The sequence below is a fragment of the Pseudorca crassidens genome, chromosome 19 (genome assembly GCF_039906515.1).
Source record: "Pseudorca crassidens isolate mPseCra1 chromosome 19, mPseCra1.hap1, whole genome shotgun sequence".
NCBI classification, from domain to species: Eukaryota; Metazoa; Chordata; class Mammalia; order Artiodactyla; family Delphinidae; genus Pseudorca; species Pseudorca crassidens.
This window is the reverse complement of record NC_090314.1, coordinates 5,321,660-5,343,159: the sequence shown is the minus strand read 5'-3', so window position 1 is coordinate 5,343,159 and position 21,500 is coordinate 5,321,660. Positions and strand designations below refer to the sequence as shown.

General features: G+C 54.2%; 1 protein-coding gene across 6 annotated transcripts in view; it reads right to left on the bottom strand.

Annotated features, from left to right (window-relative positions):
* Positions 1 to 21,500, bottom strand: part of PIGL (phosphatidylinositol glycan anchor biosynthesis class L) — a 64,706-nt gene that overhangs the window by 16,970 nt on the left and 26,236 nt on the right. For 5 of the 6 annotated variants that reach the window (XM_067715500.1, XM_067715502.1, XM_067715497.1 and 2 more), the window contains exons 3-4: positions 4,148 to 4,238; positions 944 to 1,011 (exon numbers count right to left, since the gene is read on the bottom strand). In XM_067715500.1, coding sequence (XP_067571601.1) covers positions 944 to 1,011; positions 4,148 to 4,238 — 159 coding nt within the window. Of the gene's footprint in view, positions 1 to 943; positions 1,012 to 2,134; positions 4,034 to 4,147; positions 4,239 to 21,500 lie in introns of those variants that run through there. The other variant, XM_067715501.1, reaches the window with a different exon arrangement.

Sequence of the window (21,500 nt, the reverse complement as noted above, 5' to 3'; positions counted from 1 at the left end):
CTCACACACACACACACACACACACACACACACACACCCGCAGAGCCTGAGGGAACAGATGAACTTACAGGCCTGACACACACACACACACACACACACACACACACACACACACACACACACACACACACACACCCTGCAGAGCCTGAGGAATAGAAAACCCTGAGGTCAGAGGCCACTTGTCCTGCGCTCTGGGTACAGCCCTGGGGATGATCTCCAGGGAAAGAGCTGGGAGGCAGCATCTAAGTGGAGGAGGGAGGGGCCCTGGAGATGCGCCTGGAAACGGCACTGCAAGCCCTGAAAAGCGTTGGGCGCGTTCCGAAGAGGGTCATAAAATCAGTCATTCACGTCAGGCTGCCCCCTCCTTCCCCAGGCCCGTCCAGCAAGCTGCTTACGGGCCCAGGGGGAGCACGGCTCTAGAGGTCAGGACACGCGCTCTAGGTCTCCGTGACCCCGAGGAAATCCCTCAAGATGTGTGAGGATCGGGTTTTTACTGGTGAAATGCAGGTGCGTGTCAGTCATGTGGAGAGGCTGCAAAGGGCAAGTGAGGTTTCCTATGACGTGCACATCCTCCTTCTCCAAAGCAAGGTCTGAAATTGTGCACAGAATACACAGCAGGAGAGAGCAAACAAGCTGGGGTTAGAGGAGGGAAAGAGGGTGCAGCCAGGAGGGCCGCCGATCCCCAGAGCTCAGTCCCTAGTCCTGTGCGTGCGCTACAAGGAGCTGAGATTCGGCCCTAAAGCTTTCTGGGGCCAAAGCGGAGGGATAGATCAAATCCGTTCCCCCACTTGGCGTATCCGGGGGTGGGGAAACTCAGCTGTTCAGGAGACGAGACCGTAATACCGGGACCCGAGGGCGACTGCCCCCGGAAGCAGGTGGTGAGAGAGCATGGCTCTCTGATGGCCCGAGGGGGGACAGTGACGGGGAAACCAGAGCGCCCTACCTGGCAGCCGCATACAGAGCCACGTGGTTGCTGTGGCCGCTCACACCCCCCGCGTCAAAGGTCACCACCTGCAGAGACACACAGGCTTTCACTCCGGGCCGAACCTGTCTCTCCCGCCTCGTCCCCGCGGCCCGGGAAGGACAGGAGGCCCCAGACCCTGTGCCTGTTCACGTTCTGAGTGTATCTGAACTGACGTGGGAGCGAGTCAGGGGTGTGACCATTGCTCGGCCGACTGTGTGGAGACCGTGACTGTGGGTTTGACTGTTCGCTCTTTTTCTTTTTTTTAATAAATTTATTTATTTTATTTATTTTTGGCTGTGTTGGGTCTTCGTTGCTGCACGTGGGCTTTCTCTAGTTGAGGTGAGTGGGGGCTACTCTTCGTTGCGGTGTGCGGGCTTCTCACTGAGGTGGCTTCTCTTATTGCAGAGCATGGGCTCTAGAGCGCAGGCTCAGTAGTTGTGGCTCACGGGCTCTAGAGCGCAGGCTCAGTAGTTGTGGCTCGTGGGCTCTAGAGCGCAGGCTCAGTAGTTGTGGCTCGTGGGCTCTAGAGTACAGGCTCAGTAGTTGTGGTGCACGGGCCTAGTTGCTCCGCGGCATGTGGGATCTTCCCGGACCAGGGCTCGAGCCCGTGTCCCCTGCATTGGCAGGTGGATTCTTAACCACTGCGCCACCAGGGAAGTCCCGAAATTTTTTTAAAAAAGGCATATAAGCTAATCGCATTATGGTGGATACGTGTCATACATTTGTCAAAACCCACAGGACATGCAGCACCAGAACTGAACCCTAATGTGAACCAGGACTTGGGGTGATGATACTGTGTCAGCGCTGGTTCACTCACTGTAACACATTGTAGGCTCGGGGAGTATATGTATGTCCTTTCTGCTCAATTCTGCTGCGAACCTAAAACTGCTCTAAAAAATACACTGTATTAAAAAAAGGTCACCCCAGAACTCAGGTACCCTGTTCTGAGCCCACCCTTCCCCGCAGCCCAGTGTAGGCCCTGTGTCCACTCCCACCTCTGACGCTAGCTGCCCCCGCCCCTCAGGCATGTCGTAGCATGTCACCCTGGGAGTGATGTCAACTTTCAGTGTCTTGGTCTCCTCTTCTGTGAGATGGGAAGAGTGAGGCCTGCCCGCCTTTCCTCTCTGGGTCGAGGTGAAGGTCAAGTGAAGCCATGTGGGAATGTAGGACCTGGACAGCAGTCAAGGCCGAGTGTCCGCTGCCCTCGGGTGGAGGTGATGCCGGGGCCGGGCTGTCACTGGTGAGCTGGGGCGCACTCCCTGGTCTGGGAACTTGGGGCCACTGCACGTTGGCTCCATCACTTCTGAAATTCCTCAGGGCCTTGTTTCTCTTCATCCTATACCTTCTGATGAGCCCCCTCTCTTCCTGCTTCGAGGAGGGCTGAGATGATCTGCCTCTAGCCCTGGACTTGTGCAGGTTAGGGCCTGACAGCGATGGCGTCTGCGGTTCTTTGCAGAACTCCATCCACCTTCCCCGCTAAACTGCAGAAATCTCTGGGCAAATGAAGTCTTACCCAGACCCCAGTAAACAAGAGGGAACAGTGGGGTTGCTCTCGCTTCTTGAAGATAGTGGCTCACAAGACATGGTCTGTACTTTAGAGGATAAACAGCAACTCATGTCACAGGTGCAGGACACACGACAAATGCTGTCTCAAAGAGGGCTGAAGAAGTCAGGGAAAGCTTCTTGGAGAAGGCGGTCTTAAGCCGGGCCTGGACCACAAATCACTTTTCTGGGACACAAACTTGGGAGGCTCTTCTGAGAGCAGGAAAGGCACGCAGAGCGTCTGTGCCCTGAAGCTCCTCCCTGGATGTTCAGGCCCATGGCTGCAACATGGTCTAAACAACAACCCGGCCCCTCAGTAAGGACCAACCCTGTTCATCAGCGAAGAGCACCGAAGGAAGGTCCAGGTCAGAGACGGCCAAGTTCACAAAGATGGGAGTTTATCCTACAAGCAGGAGTTACTGGGAAACCAGCCGTTCCCATGCACCAAAGCGGGGGAGGGGAGAGTTTGGGGACCGGTCCTGGGGAAGCCGGGGTGCCGAGGGCCACTGTGCCCACCTCACAGGCCCCGCCCTGTACCCCAGGCCAGCCCGGAGGACCAGCTCTGCCCCCCTGCCAGGCTTGGGGCCCTGAGAGGTTCTGAGCATGGCGTGGGGGGTGGCGGGCAAGGGGGCCCAGGCCAGGCAGCAGGCCCGGGCGGTGAACCCTCCAGCTGTGACCCTCAGACCCTGTGGGAAGTACAGCTGGGAGGGGTGGGCCTGCGGCTCTGGTGACCATATTTCCAGCCAGAACAAAGAGGGAAGCCAGCGCAGAGCCCTGCACCTCCGCCTTGCGTGGGTCAGAGCCAGCCAGTTAGGTGCCCCTTTGGCCCATGTGGACGAAGTTCCCGCTGCATTTCTGTCATTAGAGCTCTAAGACGGTCTAATATATCCACGAAAATCTGCTCTTAACAAAGGTCTAAGAAATCCGTTCACCTGGAGAACTCATCACCGATAAAAGCTTAACAGCAGGGATCATCTTTCAACGAGGCTTCATCAAAACTCAAAGCAAGTGGCTGGGTCTGAATGGTAGGATTTAGGTCTTAACTCCTGAAGGGTTAGCGTTCTTACTTTAGAGGTGGACACCTTCTTGGAGCGTAAGATCGACCGCTGGCGGGGCCCGGGCCGGCGGGGCCCGAGAGTCGAGGTGGGTGTGGCTGGGCCGTCCGCCTCTGCAGGTGAATTGAATGCCCACTAGAGCTCTAATCGTGACCAGAGTGTTCTCCCTGCAGGGGCTGTGAATGTATCCTCGCAGTTTCTGGAGTGAGGACTCCAGGCTTAAAATCCTAGCTTCACACTTGGCGACCCTGGGCAGCTTCTGGGCCTCTGGGGGCCTCAACTTCCTCAGTGTAAGGTGAGCATTATAACAACACTTACCTCCAAAGTTACAATGATACCTTAAAACTAAGACGCTTGGTAGAAAGCTCTGTGCCAGCGGGTCGTGGCACAGGCTCGTGGGGTCCTGAGGTTTCAGGTGGCAGCACAGGGGTGGGAGTGGGTGGGTGAAGAGGGCGCATTTTGGAAAAATCTCTGCCTGTGTCTGAGCGCTGGGATTTCAGTTACTCAGGAAAGGTGTGTGTTTTCCTCGGTGGGTTTCAGGCAGACGCAGCTGGGCCTCTGCTTCGAGCGGAAGGCATCCCCTTACCAGGTTGATGCGGCTGGCCTCTACGTGCCGGAGGAGGACGTCGGCCACCCGTTCAGTGTCCCACCACACGCCGGGGTCATCTGGGAAATCCCTGGAAGGAAGAAGCACAACCTGGAAACCATTTCTAACCCGGTACAGGCTTCCCCTGGGGCTCAGGTAGGTGTGGGGGGCAGGGGGGAGGCAGCGGCATCCGGCATCCGGATGAAACACGACACGCTCTGGGGGCTTCGGCTCGTGGCCGGGGAGGGAGCAGACATCAGCGAGACACAGCTCTGTCCATGAGCTGGGGACAGGTGTGGTACCCACGAGCTCGGACGCAGGGCGGAGGGACACGTGTCTTTGTAAGAGTCAGAGGAACGGCGCGTTGATAAAAGTATGGGAGTTGCTTCATTTAACCTCAGACAGGTGTGAAGGAGCCTTGATGGATGAAGTTAAGTAGCCTGTTTGTTGCAAGGTCGTTAGGGATGGATTTGACCCAGGTTTGCTGACTGTAGAGCAGAGAGGTTTCAGCCCTGGGGAGCACCGCAGCCCCATCCCGCCGGGCACCCTCAGGGGCAGAGGCCTCTGCAGGTGACTCCAAGCCTTACTGCTCCCTCCCCCTGCCACCTGCTGATCTGAGGCCAAGGCCGTGGTCTGCCTTCTGTTTGAAGATATTATTCACTCTTATACATAGATGGCCATCTCTGCTGGCTCAGGTCCCGGCAACACCCACCCGCTACTGGGAGGACATGGGCCTCTCCGCTCCCCACCTGGCAGGTGGCTGACACCTCTCCGTGGACAAGGGCCGTTAAGGGACCCACTTAGGACTTTGGTCAAAGGAGAGTCGCTGAAGGTTTTTCAGTAGGAAAAGGACATGAACCTCAGCACTAGATAACACAGCTACTTCCTGTGCTTCCTTGGCTACCTCTTCCACACCCTGGGGAGCCCCCTGCAGAGCTGGCTTCAGGCTTTTCAGAGCACTGTCCTGCCAGCCGCGACAGGACAGACAGCTCAGCTGGGGGACAGGACAGGGAGAAAGGGAGAGGGAGGGACAGGACAAAGTGCTGCCTTGTCCCCTGGGAGGGAGCTGAATATGGGATGGAGAACATGGCCTGCTGAGCTCAAGAGCAAGAGAGACGGGAAGGTACCCTGGAGTGAGCTGCACACTCGCCGCTGGCTGGGAGGCCCACGTACAGGTATCAAGGCGTCCTTTTGGAAACTGGATTTACCAATAATAGTCACGTGGATGGAAAAGCAGTGTGAGAGGAAGGGTAGGATGGCTGTTGGCTAAGCCTAGTTCTTGGGCCTGAAGTGCTGAAAGGGGAGCCCCCGAGTGGGGAGCTCGCTGCCGTCAGAGCCAGGCCCACGGGAATAAGTATTGCTCCCTGAGGTTCTCTCAGGGCCTCTACCCTGAAAGAGGAAGTCAGCTATTTGGGGGACTCTGGACTGTCGACACCCGCCCCCCTCTGTAACCCGATACATCTGATGTGGCAGCACCGCTCTTGGGATCTAGTCCAAACTCCTCTTGGTCAGGCATTCGAGATCTCCCCAGTCTGTCTCCTATTTGACCCTCTTCTCTTGACTTGGGCGAGTAAGTGAGATAACCTACGTGAGAAACTTTACATTCTAAAACTGTAAAGCGACGTGTAAATGTCAGAAGAGGGTCATAAAGTGGTGGCTGTTATTGAGGCATTAGCCTAATCTAGGCCCCTTCAGAAAGGAAGGCAGGAGGGAAGGGGTCCCCCATCGTTTTTCCTTGCTCTGGAAGTCCCTTGCAGAGATCTCTGTGCTGACTGCCTGCATCAGCGGTCTCTGGGTTCACAGTGGGGTGTAGGCATCCCAGGAGATGTGTGAGATGATGCACTGAGGTTAAGCAAGACATCGCCAGAATTTCTAGTTACGTTTCTCTCTCTGTTTAAATGTCTATCTTGTAGCTATTTTATAAGGTAACATACGTTAACACGTATACGATTTAAGGAAGCCCACAAACACTGGCAGCGCGTACTCAGATTTTGTTTCTTTTTGTCAGGGGGCTGTGATAAGGGCTGTGTGGGGATCCCTTGTCTCATCTACTCACCCTCCATTTTACTTCGTCTTTTCCTGGATATTTTAAAACAACTTCATTGAGGCATAATTTACATACTATAAAACCTACCCATTTAAAATGTACAATTTAGTCATTTTTAGCATATGTACAGAATTTCTACACTTTATTTTACTAGCATTTTGCATATATTTAATTCTTGATTCTCTAACCTATTGTAAGTTCCCTGATGGCCAGGTGCTACGTTAGCCATCGAACAGTCAGGGCCAGCTAGGAAAACAGAAACCACCAGGGATTTCAGAGGGAATTTAATACAGAGAATTGCTTACCCCATTGATGGGAAGAGCTGAGAGGCCCAGCAGGGAACAAGGAGACGATCAGAGACTGGAGAAGCCACTGTCACCTCTAGGGTGGGACATCAGAGTCTAGAGATGGGGTGATGGTGGGAACTACAAGGGCAGTGGCTGGAGTCACGGAGAACATTTAGCTGCTGACGGAGGTGCTGCCCGAGGTGGAGGGAGCAGGAAAGGCCCTGGTTTTCTCCTCCTCTGCCTTCAGTCTCCCATCACAGCCACCTATTGTCAAACCTATTGAGAAGCCAGGTGACTGGCAACGGAGCCTGGAAAGTGTGGTGTCCACTGGTCCTGAGCAAAGGCATAAGGTGTTTTGGTAGTGCTCCCGGCAGGGGCCCAGTGCGCGTCTGCTTTCAACTGCATCCCAGTTTGTTTGTTTTTTTAAAAATATTTATTTATTTATTTGGCTGCACCGGGTCTTAGTTGCGTCACGTGGGACCTAGTTTCCCGACCAGGGATCGAACCTGCGTCCCCTGCATTGGGAGCGCGGAGTCTTGGCCACCGGGCCGCCAGGGAAGTCCCTGCGTCCCCGTCTTGACCCTAAGCCTTCGAAGGGCAGCAGCAGTCCGGCCACCTGCCTGTCGCCGTTGTCCACCCCTCTGGGAATGCCGTCGCCCACTAGCTGCTTGGGTGTGGAGGCCACTGCCACGAAGCAGGATTCCAGTCTCAGGGAAGGGAGGCGTGGCAGCAGTTGACGGGCAGCTTCACCCCCGCAGCTCAGGGATGGAGCCCTGCCCACGCTCAGAGTGGTCCAGTGTCACCAGGAGGCAATGTGATGCCAGGACGGACCACAGAACACCCGAGTTCCAGCTCCCTGCTCACCAGGTGACTGGGGCACGCGCTGTGTCATCAGGAAAGCTGGGAGAACCTGGGCCACACCTCCTGAGAGCCCTGACTTCTAGGACTTTATGTTGCAAGAAGTTTCTGAGGGAGGTTTGTTCATTACTGGGTATTTTGCACTGGAATAGTGCCTGGCACAGAGTAGGCACGCGTTAAATGTTGTCTTCCCCTTATTATTTTGTAATGTTTTCCTATTTCCCAAGAGACAGAGGGATTACTTGTCATCACGAGGAATAACTGAGATTGATTTTGGACTAGTGTCCCCCAGTGGCTGCCGATCTGTGGCTCTGATGAGGGCTGAGCATGTAGAGATTGTCCGCCAAAGTCTCACGCTATCTTGCTCTAAGTGTGTCTGTGGTGGGACTGGAACGTGACGTCATCCCGGAGAGGTGAAATCATCAAAGTCAGGAAAACAGCCTTCTGCTTCCCTGTCCCTGGAGTCCTCCCTTCGTGTGGCCTCCGGCCTCTGATAACTTGGGATTCCTCTCTGCTCTTCTTTCTACCCAGCCAAATCTCACACATCCTGTGGAGCCTCCTCCACGGACCCTTCTGGATGGAGTTTGGGGCCCTCATTTCTGAAAATAACTGCAAGTCCAGGGGTTCCCCCGGCCACCCTCGGGGTGATAATTCCCTGGAAGGACTCGCAGAACTCACCGAGAGCTGTGATGTGCACAGTTAACAGGTTTTCACCGGGAAAGGATACAGAGTAAAATCAGAAAAGGAAGAGACACATAGGGCAGAGTCCGGGGGCATGCTAAAGGCGGACGGTCTGTTGTCCTCTGCCTGTGGAGTCTGGGCGCTATTCTCCCAGCACTGACGTGTCACGGTACACACGGAGCATCGCCGCCAACCGGGGGCGCTCATGCGAGCTTTGTGGTCAGAGTTCTTATCGGGGCTCCATCACTTAGGATTCATTGGTTGCTGACCGGCAGCCCAGGTGGTTGATCTCAGCCTCCAGGTGAGCTTGACACCGCGTGACCCACAGCCCCACCCGAAGCTCCGATGTGATGCCACCCCCTCCCCAAACAAAGGCACTGCCATCAGGTGTGCCAGAGGTTACTCCCCAGAGGCCAAGCGCAAAGGCCAGACCTCCTTTTGGACTTGGCCAAATTCTTTACTACGAAATTCCTTGCATTTAGGAACCTTACTGAACTTTTCTACCAACTGTGGCTTGGACGGCCCCACTTCGCATCTAATTAGTGCAACATTCTGCTAATTTCCGTTGTTTTGTGTGTCTCTCTACCTGTAGCCAAGTATGAGAACAGACCCGTGTCTCACCTATGTCTCATGTGGTACTTTGCACAATTCAAGTCAACCCAGTTTATGTAAATAAGCAACAGCAATAAACGAGATCTGCCGTGTGCCAGGCACCGACGCGCTGGGGAGCTTAATAGTGGCTGAGCCACAGGCAGGTGTACCTGCCCGCCTTTGGGGATTGGAACATACAAGTAAGAGCTTTGGAAGATAGCAATTTTATAAAACAGATTAGGGACCAAAAAAAAAAAATATATATCTATAAATATAAACATGCCGGCAGAGGTGTAAACACAAGTGTGAGTCAGCCGTTGGACCCCTCCTTAAGGGAGGGCTGGTGAATGGCCTTTGCCCTGTGTTCCTTTGTGCTGTCCTGCTTCTCGCTGGCCGGAGTTGGCGGGGGTGGGGTGGGGTGGGGGGTGGGGGGTGACTGGAGTTGAAGCAGCCGTCTTGGTGCGTGAAGTAGCCTTAGGTATGAAAGCCAGACACGGCGGAGTCACCACAGAGAAGGAGCCCTGGCCCTTCACACCAGGCCCAGACGGTGCAACTCCTATCACAGTTATTGTAGTTATTGTGGGTTTTCTAACCAGATCCTGATTTATATATGCCAGAATTTTGTAAAGCCTCCGTTTTATTGATTACTTAGGTTGTTTCCAATTTTTATTATTGAACTAAGGTGGTAACTAGCATCCTAATACGTAACTGTTTGTATGCATCTCGCAGTATTTCCTTGGGATAAAATCATAGGGACGTACCTTCGGGGTCAAAGGTGAAGTGAGGAGAACCTGGGTAGATCTCCCTCTGAGGAACCGTGTTAAGAGGAGGAGGTGAAGGGACTTCCCTGGCGGTCCAGTGGTTAAGACTCCGTGCCTCCTCTGCAGGGTTCAACCCCTGGTTGGGGAACCAAGGTCCCACATGCCGTGTGGCACGGCCAAAAATAAATAAATAAACAAATGAAACAGTATAAAACATTTAAAAAATAGAGAGGAGGAGGTGGAAAGCATGTTAACTCACAAGGAACACCATCACGGAGAGAGAGCCGTGCACTTCACAGGCTGGAAGGAAAGACTAACAGGGACAACTCTTATCAAGAGCTCCATGCTTTCTAAACAACTCAGGTGTTTTGTACATACCTCCTTACCCCTGAGAGCTCCCTGAAAAGGCCAGTTCATTTACATTCTGTGACAGCCGGAGAGAGCGGGTTGGAAGGGAATGAGTTACACGTGGAGTAGGCACCATGGCTGGCTGAGGGGGGCTGTAAGGGAACACGTGTGTCGTCAGGACCCCAATTTCATCTTGTTACCCAACCCCGCTCCTGGGAAATCACGTGGACGTAATTCAAAGCCAATAGGAAAGCAGAGGTCAAGCCCTAAGAGGAGTCAGGCTTCATATTTAAGGAACGTCTGGACTCGCCCTCCTACCTGAGGCAAAGGTGATGCGTGCGCTTCAGCAGCTCACAGATATTCTGCAGCTGCTCGCTCCTCTCCCCGAACCCAGACCTGAGCCGGCCTACGGCGAACTACTGAGAGGTCCTAGAAACTTCCTTTCATTATTAGCAAGCTCCTTCTTGGCTTTTATTGCAACTTTAATGAAAAGAGTATGGATCTATGCCCGGGTAGCTCTGCTAAGATGTAAAGCTGAGTAACCCTTTCTGGCTGAGACAGGATATGGTGGGCTGAAAACAAGTTTCTGGCCAGGTTTGGCCAAGGAGAGCAGAGGTGACACCTCTGAAGACCCGAGGACAAGGGCAAGCAGGGGTTGCACCGGGCGCCCTTACCCGACGCTTCTCCTTCCAGGAGGATTCCCGCCTGCAGAGCCCTTCAGCCCAGAAATGGTCAAGCTGGAGCTGCTCTGAAATGTCAGGCAAGTCACCATCAAGAGGCCCGCGGTCCCCCCCTTCACTCTAAAGCTCTAGTCAATCAGGCGATGTTTCCTGATAAAGAAGCCAGCCGTGGAGAACCAGGAATGGGGGCGGAATTTCCAAGGTCGTTTGCAGAGGAAGCCTGGAGACTACTTAAAACATTAAAAAGGCCTAGGGAAGATTGTTCGAAGGAAACAGGCATGTTACAAAGCAAGACGCGCAAGCTGCCAGCATATATTCTTGTGATTCTCAGGAAGAGTCAAAACAAATGCAAAATGAAAGCAGGACGTGGTGTGGGGGAGGGCTCACAGGAAAGGGCGTGGCTGTCCCCCACCCCCCACCCCGAGCTTAAGGCTGCACCTGTCTGCGAGGGCAGTTTGGCTACGGTGCGATTATTCGTGCTCTTTGACCTTATCTTTCTAGAAATTGACTCTAAGGAAATAATCAGCCTAAAAGTCAAAGTCCGATCAGGCAGAGACACCACTTTCACTGCAATTACCGGGGGAAAGAGGCCGGCAGTTCTGTTGTTCTGCCACCAGGGAGCAATTTCTCTAACTTCCTGAATTGTGGTTTATGAAAAATGCTAAAGATAACACAGAATTTTAGGGCATGTTCAAAGTAAAAGCAAAGAAACTTAGATACACCCAAGGAAAGGAATGTTAAAGCAAAACCAAAAAAGAGAACTCCAGTTAGTAAACTTTAATTTTGCTCCTGACTTAAAAATGAGACTCATATGAAAGAGGAAATCTATGTAGAGGAATTGAATTTTGAAAACAGCCTGTGAGAGAACTTCCAAATAAAGGGCTCTGGGTGTGTTCAAATGGCCAGGTATCCTGGCCTGCGCTCCCCAGAAAGCAGGACCGGGACGAAGGCCTATTGGGAGGTGTGACCCGGGAGCAGGAGGGAAGCCGCACGGGGAGGGGAGGCGGTGCTGAGGTGCGGGCTGGCTGCGGGGGCCCGCGGGCTGCAGGACTGCGCAGAAGGCAGGCATCTCAGAATCGTGCATCTGTCCGGGAGGAGAAAGAGGCAGGTACTGATCTCCGGGGGCGGGGGGCGGGGTGGTCAGCTCTCCGGTACTTTAGGGCTGAGCACGCGTGGCAGACTCCGCGCAGGGGCAGGGCTGGCCCGGGCGACGGGCAGTCGGCCTCCTGGCCGCTGGGAGGCGTCGTGGGTGGTGCCGGCACGCACCGCGCAGGGCACGGCAGGGCGGGGCTCCCAGGGGGAGGGTCGCTGCACGTTTACCCGTGAGGGCTACGCATGCAGTCGGCGCCAAGCGCGGGCGCCAACGCGGGTGCAAGACCCAGGGAGGCGGGGGAAGGGGCTCGGCTGCTGCGCGGGGAGGAGGGCTTGCGGGCCGGCGGGGGCCGCAGAAGCGCGGGGAGCACCTCGTGAGGACGCGGCCCTGCGACCCCGAGCGGGCGGGTCGCGACCCGACACAGCCGAGGAAGCGGCCCTCCCCGGAGTGCAGTTAGCAAACGCTGTGTTAATTCCGCTGGAAAATGCCCCAAACCTAGCCCTGCCCTAGACCTTCGCGCTCGGCCTGTGAGGGTCATAGAATAAAGTTTGTTTTCCTGCCGGCGGAGCAGCCTCGGACTCCGACCTGCTCTGCTCTTTCTAGTGACTTGCCCGGGCTCAATGGGGGCATCGTCCCGGGAGGGGTGAAGGGGGCGGTGGGCCCTCCTCCTCCCCCCTCCCTCCGTCCCCCTGGGAGAAGGGCTAGCCAGTGGGGACCCCGGCGTGGGACACGGGCCGGGGGCTGATCACCGCGCCCCGCCCCGCCGGCGCCGCGCACGCCCTTATTTGGTCCTGTGGCTCCTCTGCCCGCCTCCTCCCCAGCCTCCCTCCGGTACATTTCTAAACCCCGGGGCTTCCTCTGTCATCCAGGCGGGCAAAGGTCATCTGAGTTCAGCGCTAACCCGAGGCGGTTGGGCGGAGTGCTGGCAGATCACCTGGGCCCAGGCGCCGGGCCTCGGGCTGCAGGAGCCGCGCCCAGGCCAACGCGGGTCCGGGGACGCTGGGTGCGCCCGAGACCCCGGGGGACCCGCCGAGCTGGGGCCGGTGCGGGGACCTTGGGAAGCTGGCGGGCGGCTGCGGGGCGTCCCTTGTTCGCCAGGGACCAGCCGAAGAGGAGTAGAGAGGAATAGAAACCAGGGGAAGAGGAGGGGGAGAAAGGGAAGGAGAGAGAGAGAGAGAGAGAGAGAGACAGAAGTGAAATAGACCAGCCTGTGTATGTGAAGTGTCCACTCCGACAGGGGCCCCTCCTTAAGCAGTTTAAGAGCCCAGACAACGACCAGATGTCCCAGGAGACCCTCGTCCACATAGGCTCCCCACCCTAACCGTACAATGGATTTTCCTTTCTCAGGGACAAAAAGCTAATCATGACTGTTAGGTATACCTGTAGCTCTCCTTTCTCTGAAAGATGCGTTTTATGTTAGTATCACAACAAAGTGTGCAAAGCTTGCAAGGTGAGAAATTCTTTTCCAAAAATTGCTAATTTATTAGCTGTCTTAGTGGCAACTGAAAAACAGAACCTGCTCACTGAACTCCCTTCAGAGGTCACCGGGTTCTGCTGGAGAGGCCCAGGCCTGTGTCCGGACTCCTCCCCTCTCCCCACCAGACACACAAGGGCTCCCCTGAGCAGAGGCTGTGTAATAATGTTCTCAGAACAGAGGAAGGGCCGTAGCCTAAACTTTCGATGGGTCTCTCAGTCTTCTGGTGCCTGAAATGTCTGCCTCATTCCTTTTTCTAAAAAAGCCAAATTTAGGGTTATGTCAGAGAAGGGGTTCATCCCTGATCTTGGCAAGCACCCGAGACACTGTCACACGCCAAGAAACAAGAGCAGACATGTAAAAAACAGAACTAAACTAAACAAAAATACAGACATAAAGCCAGAGGGTGGGGTGTGGAGTCCCCCCGGCCACTTGGCCTGCTCACCAGGACACCCTGGAGTCCCAAGGGGTGGGGTAGGAGGGCTGAACCAGGGAGCCAGGGCAGCTTAGGATGAAAGGGAGCCTTAACTTGTAGCTTCCACTGGGCTGCAAGGCACTGTGGGTGCAGGAGGATCAGACCAGTGCTCAAATAGCAAAATCCAGGACAAACGGCGCTGTCAGAAACAGCCAGACACGTTGCTACGGGGGATCAGAGAGGAAAATTTAAGGTGTGGATAAAAAAGGCTCCTGTGGAGGTGGAGGCGTCTGTGCTGGGTTGGGAGGAACAGGCCTCCCGGCAGGGGCCACACGTCCAGTGAGAGGAGGAGAGCAGAGCCACGGTGTGCAGGCTGAGTACGGGGCTGTGGCTGAGACCACAAGTGTAGTTTCGCTGGGCAGGGGGCACCCGTCCCTGTATAGAGACTGTCGTACAGGGAGGAGCACGGGGCGGTTCCTGCAGGGCAGTGGGCAGATCAGGTTTGCTTTAGGAAATCAACCTGGGAACAGTGAGGGACGCACTGGGGGCGTGGAGCATAGCTAGGCGTCGGCAAGTTCCAGTTCAAGGACGTGGCCGCGCGATAGAAGAGAGCAAGGCGCCAGGAGGGCTCACGGAAGGAGACTTTGCCAGAGTTAGCAGCTGATTGGGTGGTTCCTACCGTCATGAACAAGGAAGAACACAACATCGCAGGTGATTCCAGCATCACACACGAGGGCTCCACGTTTAGAAACAGCGCCTTCCTTACAGTCAGATGCCATCACTTTATTTAGTCATCACTTGGTGTGACGGTCCAGGATGGGCACTGAAACTGGTGGTACCCAACTATAGAGAGCTCATCCAAATGGTGCTTACTTTTTTGGGTTCGTTTTAAGATCATCAAAATTGCAACAGCACGTTAAAAAAAATAATTCTCATGAAGAAGCTGTAGCCATGGAGAAACTCTCCGGGAATAGCCTCGAGGGAGCAAGAACCAGAACAGTCACTTGGCGAGCTCTTGAGTCGGGATGGGGGAAGAGGATCGGGTCTGGTGGCGCAAAGACAGCGCAGAGCTGTCGACGGGACCAGCGCTGCGCAGGGCTTCAGGAAGAAAAGGCCGCTGCATTTCACCCCTTGGGAGACCACGGCTGGCCCTGGAAGCAGTGCCCATGAAGAGGGGCAGGCAGTGCAGAAGGACGGGGTCAGTGGGTGGTGAGAGAGCGGCACCAAGAGCTTCAAGAAGTTTGGGAGGAAGTGAGAAGGGAGGCCTGCAGGACCCGGAGTCGGACCCGGAGTCTGCGGAAGGGTCTGTATAGCCCTGAGGATGTCTGAGGATGCGGCAAACAAGTCAGCTGACTTGGTAGAGAGTAAAGCTGCCTGGTGAGGGCAAAAGGAGAGACGGAGGTAAATCCTGGGCAACGTGTGGCTGCAGGGGATGGACGTACCACGCAGGGAGCAGAGCTACAGGCTTGCGCAGGGGTAACGGTTCCCGCTCCGTCGGCTGCTGTGAGGATGAAATGAGATAATACCTGACGGACACTTAGAACAGAGCCTGTCCTGTGGTCGGGGTCCAACAAAGGTGAGCTCCTGACCGGATTCCTGATTGGAAGGGAATCTGATGCCAAGGAAGGAAATGGGCGATGGGGTGTCAGGCCACAGAGAAGTGTGGTCCACGGCCCACGTGATTAGATCACAAATGTGAGGGAGAAGAGCCACACTCACGTGACCTGACTGTCATCGGCCCAGCAGGGGGCCTTCAAAGGTTTCTGTGGATTCGACCTACATTTTGGGAGGGTGTCAGCGAGGGGACGTCTCTGCAGAACCCTGGATGCAGACGGTGGGGTAGAAAGATGGAGACTAAATGGAGACATGGCTGGAGGGCCGAGCAGAAGCAGGGGGAAACTGAGAGGACCCCGGCACCCGCCACGGTGACCATGCGGGCCACAACTACTGAAGCCCGTGCGCCTAGAGCCCTTGCTGTGCAACAAGAGAAGCCATTGCAATGAGAAGCCCGCGCACCGCAACAGAGAGCAGCCCCAGCTCGCCTCAACTAGAGAAAGCCCGTGCACAGCAACAAAGACCCAATGCAGGCAAAAATAAATAAATGATAAATAAAAATAAATAAATAAAATAATTCAAAAAAAAAAAAAAAGCCAAAACATGTCTCAAAAGAAAAAAAGTGTCAAAATCTACCTTGTCAAAAAATGGGTTCAGGGACTTCCCTGGTGGTCCGGTGGGTTAGACTCCACGCTCCCAATGCAGGGAGCCCAGGTTGAATCCCTGGTTGGATAACTAGATCCTGCATGCATGCTGCAACTAAGAAGTTTGCATGCCGTAACTAAAGACCCCACGTGCCACAACGAGAATCATGTGTGCCACAACTAAGACCCAGTACGGCCAAATTAATGAAGTAAATACTTTTAAAAAATGAGTTCAAAATGAACTATTGTTCTGCATCAGAGTTTTCCAGCTGAGGCCCACAAATCCCTAGATGTCTGTGGCCAAATTCTCAGGGCTCCAGGAGTTCTTAGAAAAAGGTATCTTTTTTTTTTTTTTTTTGCGGTACACGGGCCTTGCACTGTTGTGGCCTCTCCCATCGTGGAGCACAGGCTCCGAACGTGCAGGCTCAGCGGCCATGGCTCACGGACCCAGCCGCTCCATGGCACGCGGGATCTTCCTGGACCGGGGCACGAACCAGGCAGGCGGACTCTCAACCACTGCGCCACCAGGGAAGCCCAGAAAAAGGTATTTTTACTGAGATAACAATCTAGAAAAATTGTGATTATCTCACTGACAAGAAAGCAGATATGGTCATGTGATGTTAGCGCTTGTATTTACGTGTCTGAGATCACATGTGTATTCCCAAAGTTCCTGAGATACTTTTTTAAAAAGGACTCAAATAATACATATGAGCTAAACATGAACAGAAAACTGAGTTACGAGGAAAAAAGGATCCACGCACCACTCAAGATTAACGAACCCTGCCCCACAGCACTGTGGGTGGAAAACCACCCCACGTTCTCTAGGCATAAAGGCTAATCTCTCTGTACCAAGCCCTCCCTCCCCAGAGTTGTGGGACCCTTAGCCCCTCTCCTGTGGGGTTACCATGGGCCCAGGCAGCACCGTTTAGTGGATCGCACCCAGGAGCAGGTGGGACCTAGAATTAACAACGTGAAGACACATTTTGGACTCGATTGCAAAGGGCCTGCGGTGAATTCCCGCACCTGTGTGCGCATCAGGCTCCAGTCTTTCCCCCAGCGATGCTGGGGTTTCCAGCCCTGTGTGCTGGACTCTGCCCTGGTTCACCTCTATTTCTTTACTAAGAGTGGAGCCAGCCCACTTGGTCAGGGCCTCTCGAGGGTCTGGTGAGGTCACATGATAAAAACAAGTGCCTTGTTTCCTGTCCTAGATGCTGGCTGTGGTCTGGCTCCCAACGAGAAGGTCAGCTCAGAATCACCGCAGGCCACTTGCCCGACTCTGACGCCCCTGTTAGCTTGACACTTGCTGCGGTGTCACACCCACTAGACCAGGCCTCCTTGGAGACAGACGCCAGTCCAGTTCAAGTACGTTCGCCCCGTCCTCAGACTGCTATAATCTGACGGCTGATGGGCTGGCCTGTGCTTTGAGGTCCCTGCCCCTCCGGTAGACATGCCTGTCCTATGTGACAACACGGAGGGGAGGGGGGCGCAGGGGGGGCTGAATTTAGCTGTAATGGGAATAAGTTAATACGACGTATAGAAGATCCTCTGTTGGGAAGTGCAGTGGAATGAACAGAAAAGTGAATGAAAACTGAAACGTTAGAGATACACACGAATGTGCTGAAGGATGCCTTGGGGCTTGAGGCCATCCTGAACGGTCCCGCTGAGCTCGCAGGCAGGCCTCCTGACTCCCCGCACCCACTGAGAAGGCACAGCCTTTGATGCAAGAAGCCTCATTTGTGCCTTACGGGGCGGCCCTAGACACGGACAGAATTAGCACCTAAAACGTGTAAGATTCCGCTTGTAAAGATGCGTTTAAAGTGAAATGCTGCTGTGCAGCGAGCTTTCTGACGAGGCCTGCAGAGACTCCTGGCCTCCTCTTCCCTCGTCCTCACATCTGAATTGCTCATCCTGACCCATTCCTTTTTTTTAAAAAAAAAATATTATTTATTTATTTAGTTCTGGCTGTGTTGGGTCGTCGTTGCTGCACGCGGACTTTCTCTAGTTGCGGCGGGCAGGGGCTACTCTTTGTTGTGGTGCGCGGGCTTCTCATTGCAATGGCTTCTCTTGTTGCGGAGCACGGGCTCTAGGTGCATGGGCTTCAGTGGTTGTGGCTCGCGGGCTCTAGAGTGCAGGCTCAGTAGTTGTGGCGCAAGGGCTTGCGGTGCGTGGGCTTCTCATTGCGGTGGCTTCTCTTGCAGGGCACGGGCTCTAGGTGCGCAGGCTTCAGTAGTTGCGGCACGTGGGCTCGGTAGTTGTGGCTCACGGGCTCTAGAGCACAGGCTCAGTAGTTGTGGTGCACGGGCTTAGTTGCTCTGTGGCATGTGGGATCTTCCCGGACCAGGGCTCGAACCCGTGTCCCCTGCATTGGCAGGTGGACTCTTAACCACTGTGCCACCAGGGAAGTCCTGTGACCCGTTTCTTATACCACATTCCAGCCCCCTCGCCCCTGGCCTCACTCTTGATCTCCTATTTCTGGCCTTGTCCTGACTTTCAGCCTCGACCCCGACACTGTCTTTCTGGCAATCCCCTTGGTTCCCAGCTGGCCAGGGCTTGGGGTGTCCATCTGTGACGGGCAACTTGGGAACACATTAGATGAGCACCTTTCCTGCCGAAGCCCTGGAAGCTCTGCTGATCGGGGGCTCTGCTCCCTGCCCCGTGAGTGCCCAGGTCATTGAGGGAGGCCATCGCCTCTTTACTAGCTGGGCAATCTGGAGACACTGCCCTCGCCCAGAAACCCTGGCCGTGGCTCTGACACCCCCGCCCCAACACATTTCCAACGGCTCCATTTAGCGGTAGGGCAAAAGGGAAAATTCAGGCTCTCGAAAAATATTTGTTTTCCCTTTTTAGGCAGAGTGACATTTTTGGTGTCCAGTCTGACAGGGATGCTGGAAAGACGGGTCACTTAGCGGAGGTGACACGTACACACCTGGGAGACCCTCTGGCCTCCCCTCTTACCTTTCACAGCTAGGTGGTCACCAAGTCCTTGAGATGCTGCCTCTGCAGCAGCACTTGGCACCGTCCCCTCTCTCTGTCTTCTCTGCCACTGCTATGTTTCTGACGCGTGTGTCACCTGATTATGCTGACTGGTCCCACGGTGCCAAGTCTGGACCACCCCTCACAACGCTGCTCTCTAGTGTTGCCAGAGAGCTTTCTAAGGTGCAGATCAGATCAAGTCATTGTTTCCAAGCTTTCCATAGTTTTCAGAAACTGCTGCACTCCCCTGACCTCCACCCGGTGTGCGCTCGTCGTGATCCGCACCCGCCCTGCTCTGCGCTGCCCTGGGTTCGTCACCTGTTTTGCTGGGATTCTCTTCGAGACCGTGAGATCCTGAGGGCAAGGGCCTGGCTTTTCCTTTTGCGTCCCTAGGGCCCAGCCTTTGAGATCCGGCATATGCTCAGTAAGTGAAGGCTAAATGAATAAAACGCATTTCAGGGATCGATAAAGAAACACACTGAGGGGCATCCCTGGTGCTCCAGTGGTTAGGACACTGCGCTTCCATCTTAGGGGCCACGAGTTCGATCCCTGGTCAGGGAACTAAGATCCCGCATGCTGCGGGGTGTGGCCAAAAAAAAAAAAAAAGAAAAGGAGGAGAAACACGCTGAAGCCCAAGTATCTCTCACGAGCTCTCAGACCTCACTTCCTCCTGACTCCTGTGTCAGCCTGGACCAGCAGGCCCCGGTGCTTGGTGAACGGCCTCCCTCACAGTGCAGAGGTGCACCAACCCCGAGAACACAGGCTTAGGGGGAGCGCAGGCAATGCGAAAAGAGGTGGGGACCAACCCTGCAGCAGGCGTAGGTGACGGCCCCAAGTGGCCGGGAAGGAAGGAGGCGGGGGACAGCTGGGGCTGGTACTGCTGTCGACGCCAGAGTAGTGTCCCGAGGTGCGGGGGGTCAGCGTGCACCAGGGCTGCTGAGAGGTCAGGAAGGTGGGACTGAAAAGTGCCCCACCGATTGCACAATTAGAAAGTTACTGTGACCCTGACAAAGAGGGCTATCAATGGCAGGAGGAGGGAGGGAGGGCAGGGATCCAGATGTGACTGCGCTGGGGAATGAGTGAGAGGCGGGGATGGGATGGGGGACAGGTAGTACCTGATTATACGCAAGAGAGAGAAGCGGGCGGCGTGGGATGGGAGACAGTTAAGTGGAGGGGTTTTTTGGTTTGTTTATTTGAATGATGCAAGAACCTCGAACAAACAGACATGGAAAGTAGCCAAAACAATGAAATAAGAACGAACAGAAGCAAATGAAAATTTCCACTGAAGCTCCTTATGGGTGTAACAAACTGTGGCAAAGGTCAGGATTACTGACGACGTATCAGTGGCGAGGCTGTAAATAGCAGGTGTCCAGGTGTCTCCTGGCTGACCTGACAGCTGGTCCTAGGAAGTGGGCCGTAGGTGACTCACCTCTCTAAATTCTGGGAGCTTAGTTCACAGGTAAGGCAACGCAGTGAGCAGCCAATTTCTGGCTAAGGATAAAAGCCAGGAGACAAGCAGGCGCAGGTAGGGAAGTGGTGAAATCGACCTCAAATGAGATGGAAGGGAACGGCCTTTGGGCTTGGGGTGGCCAAGACGAGGCGCCAGCCAAAGCCTGAATTTCAGACAAACAGTGAATAATTTTAAAATATAATTATGTCCTATGTGATATTTTGGACATACGGAGATTAAAAAAAATGATTGTTTACCTGAAACTCAAATTTAACTGGGCCACTTGTCCTTTATCTGGCAACTCTGTTTAGGGTACATACCTTTCTGCAGTATAACATTATGTTCTTTGAATCACAAAATGTTAGTTGTGAAATAAAGACCTCAGAGATGATCTCACTCACATGCTTATCTTATTTAAGAAAAGAACGAGGATTGGGACACAGATCTGCCTGCCTGCTATCACCTTGCCAGACAGAAGCAGGGGAGCTGGGGCCAGATCATACGGTCCCCAGGGCTGTCAGAGAAGAGAAATGCCCAGGAGACATCATGAAATTCTCTAAGAGGCCTTATTATAAAATTAATTTTATTATTAAAAAAGGAACACGCCACCTATTCTATGACATCTCTCGGAGCCCTTGAGGAAGAAGGTGCATTGTTAAATGGAGCGATCACATATAACATATCCTAGTCACAGAAAGGCTGAGAGATAATAGTTTATACTGGATACACTGGACATGAGCCCAAGGTTATGTCTGCTTCAGTCTCCATGGGCAACGGCTCACATGTTTGTAGGTAGGTGACCGATAACCATCTAGTGAAAAAAAATGCCACGTCAGTTCCTCTCAGGTTGGATCTAGTAATTTGAAACTACTTGTGGGATCACAGAGGATCAGTCCAGGAAACCAGCCTCATAATAAGAACCTGGGCAGGATAACAAAGACCAGGGCAGGGATCCGATTTATGGAAGTGGGAAGATGAAGAGTGTCGGTGAGGCTGGCATCTGATGAACCTCTTAAGAGTGTAGCTTGGTACTGAGCAAACCCCCACCAGGACCTGGACTCAGCTCTGTAAAGACTGACGAATGAAACACAAGATGGGGAAGACAGTCTTGGTCAAATACTTGAGAGACGCCGTGACTCATTCTTTAAAACGAATCTGTGGCTTCCTGTGTCTGACCAGAAGCTCAGGGCTAGACAGCAGCCTAAGCGCCTTGGCCGTGCTCCACAGCCTTTCACCTGGTTGTGACTCCCCAGATCCCGTCTCCTGCTCTGCCCCTGCAGCCCCTCCGGACACCCTGGGACTTGGATTCCTGCATGTTTCTGGCTCTGTGAGTGTGTCTGGCCCTGGAGTCTGACAGTCCCTGCCCTGACTTCTGCTCCTAAAGGATGCCGTTCCAGCCCACCTGGAGGCTGAGGGGTTACAAGTGCCCACATGGTCATCTGATGATCCCGTGCTGTAGCTGCTCTACACGCTTCTTCGGGGTGGCTTAATAAGAGT